We start from the raw sequence: 5,839 nt of genomic DNA, 5'->3' as shown, positions 1-5,839 counted from the left end.
TTCTTAGCTTTGCCTCAGAAAAAGCATTCTTTTATGTCACCCAATAAGTTTTCTATTGATTAAGGCAGCCGTTCCCAAAGTGAGCCATGCTGTGGGCTGTGACTCCACCATGCTGTTAAGAGCTGTCGTTGGAGCATCATGTTTTTGATTGTTGGGGACAAGCTTGTTGACATGATAGCCTAAATTTAGGAATCCAAAGGTGAAAGGTCAAGGCCATTGGATTTCATGTTTATTTCTTCTGATATCGTAACTGTTTAATTAATAAAATGTAATTTACTGCTTCTTAGTTTTTTGTTTGTTTTTTTCTTTTTTTTACAAAAATGCATTTCACTGAAACAACCCCTGCAGGAAAAAGTTGGAAATAAATAATCTGAACATGTGTCATATTTGAAGTTTCACAGGATCTATCAAACAAAGAATAAATAATATTTTCAGACGAGTTTTTGACCAAGTTTTATTGTATTTAAATACAAAATTTTAAGTTTTTCAAATATTGGCCAAACTAAACATTAGTCAAAATAAAAAAACTGGTGAAAGGTTGTAACATCTGTGTTTTTAAAAATTTCTCTGCTTTCACAAAGTCACATGACACCTTAAAGTAACAGCAGGAAGCTACCTGACACTTTGACACATAATCCAACATTTAGGGCTTGTGGTCGTACGGCGGCGCGGCAGCTGGGCTGGAAACACGGCAGTGACGGTAAACTCTGAGGCACGCTCTGACCACTAATTTAAGATAAACCTGGTGATGAGGTTTCTTCTTCACACAGAGAGGACGTCTGCTCCTCTCCTCCGGGTGGGCGAGGCGACGGCGTGATGATGTTGAAGGATGTGAAGGCATCGAGACGGGAGCTGCAGCATTAACACGCTGCACACAGTTCAGTTCATTATGAAGCAGCAGATCACAGCCAACAATGCTACTCATCGTCTTTTCCTCCAGTTTTACTCAGCTGAGAAAGAGGAAAAATAAAGCAGACAAAAATGAAACAGGAGAAAATATTGGAAAAATATCTGCTCAGGATTTTAGAGTTAAAACAGCTAAATTTGACTTACATGCTGGAGGATTAGGAGATGGAAAAGAGAGGGGAAAAGAACAAAACAAAGAGTTAATGATGAATGCTGCAGATCAAGCGCTCCACCTTGTGGAGAAAAAGGAATACTACACCTACTTTAATAACATCCACCCAGTTCCATCCTCGCGGCAGTTCTCCTTTATTATCTGGAGGCAGAAAAGGTCAAATATTTAGATTAAATATTCAAAAAGCCAAACTATCACATGCACAGAAGATAGAAATGTTAGGTGAACTTAATTTTAAAGGGGCTCAGGTTGTAAAAACTACATAAAAGGCACAAAAAAGGAAAGTTGATCTCAATTTCAGCTAGGACGCAAAAGTTTCATTGACTGTGAAATGTCTTGAAGGTTTAAAAAATGATTCACAACCATGAACACTACCTGTGCATCAATTAAAGTACATACTTCTACAGACAGCCAGTTAAAATCATATTTCAACTTGTGTTATTGTATCTGACTTTATTAGACTGCTGAAACAACGAATAAAACCCGGTGCAAGAAGGGGGTAGAAATATGATTTTAAAAAAGATCTCTCAATCTGCCACTTAAGCAGCAGCCCTTCCAGAAAGGTAGAGATGTATCAGAGCAGCTACAGCAGAATGGAGCTGATGCATGGAGCGTTGCAGCTAAACTTCGCACCACTTTACATATCAGCATTTTACTGAGCCATTATTCTGGGGGTAGGGGACTTTGAAACAGCAGATCTTAAAGATATGATTGCTATTTATGATTTAGGATCAGACTGCCTCTGGCACAACAAATAGAGCAAGCAGACCAGATAGTGTCACTAACCAGATGTACTTTTGCAGATCACATTAAACACAGCCAGCTGATGACACTGATAATCCTACATGCTTGTTTTGTCCTCTTAAGTCCTGTTTGATCCTGTGAGACCTCACGTTCGTGGAATCTCCACTGTGAAATCGTCACTACAAACAGCAGCTGTGTGGTGTGACAGTCTGGCTGAATCCTCCACTGTGTGCGTACAGAGTAACTTTGCAAAGCAGATAGATCAGCTAGACTGCCATTGGGCAAATCCATCTTGCAAAACTTGAATCCACAACATTTGTGCCCAACAGACCAATCAGCATCATTTCAGGGAAATGAGGCAGTAGCTACAGGCGTAGTTTAGAAAAGAGTGGAAGGTGGTCTTGCACATCTCCTGATATGCTTCAGCATGAGTTTTTGCCACAGACATGCCTGCTGTCCAAACACCACTGGAGCACTAGCCTGTATAGCTGAGGTTAGCCTGAAAGATGTGCACGTCTACTGCCTCATTTTGCCTTGTCATTCTTATTGGCCCATAATAAATGTGACAGACAGAACATTCATCCAATCACAATGCCAGAATTTTCTGAAAAGTCCTACCCTGTGAAACAGTCTATCTGATGTGTCAGGTTACGTTCAGGGGATTACAATGTTAAAAATTACTGTACTCATGTCTTTGGTCTACCATGTTTTTGTAAATCAGTTAAGATTTGAAAATCATCTCCTGTGGGGCCAGCCTAAAACAGATCTCAGTGTTTAACTCCATAAATGTACCTGTTCTGTTGATCATCCTCCTCTTCTGAGCTTTGGTCAGCTGCTCCTTCTTCTCCTTCTTCTTAGCCATGGAGGCGGAGCTCGATGTGTCACTGCTGGATATCGTCTGCAACAATAAGAAGTCAACTACAAGTTATTTCAATTTTTTCAAATATGAGCCAAACATTTCTTAACAAGTCTCTCAATAGGTCCATGGTGGTTTTAAGATGGACAACTATCAGTGCTGCTTCTGTGTCAGTAGTTAGTAGTGACAGAGACTGACCACAGCAGTGCTGACAGGCTTGTGGTTCTCCATCAGAACCTCCTGGTTCTCTTTGGCCCACTCAAACAGAGTGTACATCATGGCAGTGCCCAGGTTCGCCTCCACTTGCTCCTCCAGCTTTGACAGGATCAGCTGCTTCGTCTCTGCAGAGCTGAGCAACACAGAGGGGTCACAACACATTCATGTTAAAAAAGGTATCAAATAAAAAGGCTTAAAAGTCTGGCTCTTATGACTGAACAGAGACAAACAATCCAGGTCTCTAAAAAAGCCACAGTCCCCATTACTCGGAGTGACGCTGGATGGACATAAATAAAGCTTTCAGTTCACTATAATATCATGGATCATGTCCATGTTCTGATTGCGAGGTCTTTAATGTGTGCCAGTACATGTCACAACTACACAACCAATCTAATCTAGATGAAGACATCCCAGACCACCTCTGTATGCAATCTGAGCTATTAGATATCAAACTGTTTTCATTATGCATTGTGGTTTATCCACAGAAAACGTTAATGATTAACACTTGGAAGCCACAACAGATAAAAATTTCTAAATGCATTATACAGATGGGATCTTGGACTAATTTCAAATGTTTGATTCATATATTTCCAAGGGACTATCTTTAGCAGGGGATTAATCCATATTAGTGCTCTGGTGTGACCCCAGGGTCACTGCTGGGTCCCGTCATTTTCAGTATACACTGCCCCACTTGTGCAATATTTGCTCACCTGGTCTGTCATAACATTCACTGTTTCTAAAATCTTAAGTTTTGGTATGTAAGGTTCAAACAAATGGTCACCTGTATCTAGTCTCATAGCTGAAACACAACCAGCAAATTTCACCATTTCTGCACTAATTTCCAGTGTTTTTTAAAAATAGATTACTGTATTGACTCTCCATGAAATGATGTAAATTTTTTGGCAGAATGAAAAGGCATGTGGGCCTCTGTGGAAATGTTTGAACTGGGCTGCCTTATATCTGAGGCACAGAAAATCCTTTGTCTTAATTGAAGACCATTCCTCCAAACAGCATGTGGTAGCCAGCAGTGTAACGTAGGGTTCAATTTTAGGACCTCTAATTTTTAATTTACATAGGTTACCCCTTAGTGGTGTCATCAGGAGGCAACGCACCTCTTCCCACAGCTATGCTGATGACACTCAGCTCTATAGGTTCACTCTTTGATTGTCCTTTAGATATAAAAGCGTGGATGTCACCGAATTTGAGTAAATTAAGTTTGACTGATTGGCTGATTGAAAGTATTTGATGATATGCCTTAGCTGCAATCGTCTGATTCAACTTTGATGTCTTATAAATAACACAAGAATAACACTTGACAACATAAAATTGTGCTCACATTCTATTGTTGAAAAAGGCATCGAGGGTTATTTGTGGAGAAGTCTCTGGGTACGTCTCTGGCCACATGACATCCAGGAGGAAGGCTTTGGTGTCCTCGAGGTCTCCTATCTGATGAGCCACATAACAAAGAATACATGAGAACGAGACCTTTAAGATATATGAAGGTCACTAATCATCTTACATGTCTACAGCTATGATTTCTTTTAATACACGCAATACAGAAGACAATGCTTGCCCTGAACTGAAAGGAGACAGGGCTGATTTCCTTGAAACACTCGTCTCCTTCATAGATGGAGCGAAGAGCCTCCAACTCCATCTAAGAGAAAAAAAGAAAATAAATTGAGGTTAGATAATATAAACTGGCCTATGGTCAGTAAACCCTGGTCAGAAAATAGAAAATTAAGACAGTGAGAGAAATATGACTTAATGCATATATATCCTTTCAACGGGATACGAGTTATTCTCTCCTGACATTGTTTACATCCACTTAGAGGAACCTTTGTCTGTCTTCTAGCTTTAGCTTTGTAGAGGCAACGTTTAAAATAGATGTTTAATCAGTGTAATGTCGGTGTTTGGTGTTAAAACCATCCCCAAATGGATTTGATGGCGTTAATTTACAAGCAGAGAAAGGCTTACTAGCTGTGAATCTACACAATGCTCTCCCTTTTAATTTACATTAACATTATTGGAATGGAGATTATTTTAGCGTTTCTTCAGCTTTGATTTACGTTTAAAAGCAGCCAAACAGATATATGACACTATGAGCTGATTCATCTTTAAGCTAAAAAATGGTCTTGTAAGCTGAATTATAGTCGAATAATTAAATAATTATGCTGAATAATGGTTGTAAAGGTGTCCATGCTAACACGCTAGCAATCACGCTTGTAGCTCTATGAACTAGTTAGCATATAGCGGCTAACAGCAGCTAGCTCCATCACACATCCATACCTCCTGATCCTCGTTCGCTGTCATGATTCTTCCTCAGTTTATGTATTATAAACTCTCCCTTCAGAGTTCAAAAAGTATAAATATCCAGAGTTAACGGCCCATTTGTCTGGTTAAACTTTATGATGTTAAAACATCACAACTTCCCAGCTGGAAGAACAGGCGACACCATGATATTACACGCGTGCGCAGTAGGCGCACTATGAGTGTCGACAACCACGTCATTCCAGGATTCAGACTAATTCTTGATATCAGAAAACAATGGATTATTGTTAATGATGAAAATGGAACAAAATATTATGTTGGCATTTTTTTTTTTGAAAAAATTGCACTGAAATCAATTTTCAGCAAATTTAAAAGACAAAACTAAAAACAAAGAATACGGCTGAGCTTTATTTATTCGTTTACTTGATTAAAACAAATCCTCACTAATTGCACCCTCGAGCGAAGCTAGATGTCATTGGGATCCACGTAAAAAAGAACACATATACAGAGGTGTATCAGTTGTACATTCAAAAACATGATGAAACACCACAGTCTGCAAGAACCATCAAACAGATTGCTAACGTTCATTTTGCTTCTCTGTAGGCCAGGCGGCCTGCATGCATGTGTGTTTCATTAGGTTGAACAACTCTAGAATTCATATTGTGTCTTCCAAGAAT

The 5,839-nt window shown here is 39.4% G+C and overlaps 1 protein-coding gene across 1 annotated transcript; it reads right to left on the bottom strand.

Annotated features, from left to right (window-relative positions):
* Positions 1 to 453: 453 nt before the first annotated feature.
* On the bottom strand, positions 454 to 5,361 carry rwdd (RWD domain containing 4). Its single transcript, XM_041779773.1, has 8 exons — positions 5,181 to 5,361; positions 4,468 to 4,548; positions 4,231 to 4,340; positions 2,877 to 3,027; positions 2,615 to 2,720; positions 1,170 to 1,219; positions 1,054 to 1,056; positions 454 to 950 (listed from the first exon to the last, which is right to left on the bottom strand). The coding sequence occupies exons 1-8, from the start codon at positions 5,202 to 5,204 to the stop codon at positions 918 to 920; spliced, it is 558 nt and encodes a 185-aa protein (XP_041635707.1). The 5' UTR covers positions 5,205 to 5,361; the 3' UTR covers positions 454 to 917.
* Between the last annotated feature and the right edge of the window lie 478 nt (positions 5,362 to 5,839).

Source organism: Cheilinus undulatus, linkage group 22, assembly GCF_018320785.1.
Source record: "Cheilinus undulatus linkage group 22, ASM1832078v1, whole genome shotgun sequence".
NCBI lineage: Eukaryota > Metazoa > Chordata > Actinopteri > Labriformes > Labridae > Cheilinus > Cheilinus undulatus.
Note: the sequence above shows the minus strand (reverse complement) of the source record. Positions and strands in the feature narration are given on the sequence as shown.

Coding starts and splice junctions, on each gene's coding strand:
- rwdd (XM_041779773.1), bottom strand. CDS start 5,204: ATGACAGCGAACGAGGATCAGGAG. Junction 4,549..5,180: donor CAGCGAACGAGGATCAGGAG/GTATGGATGTGT, acceptor TTTTTCTCTTAG/ATGGAGTTGGAGGCTCTTCG. Junction 3,028..4,230: donor GCCTTTTTCAACAATAGAAT/GTGAGCACAATT, acceptor TGTGTTGCTCAG/CTCTGCAGAGACGAAGCAGC.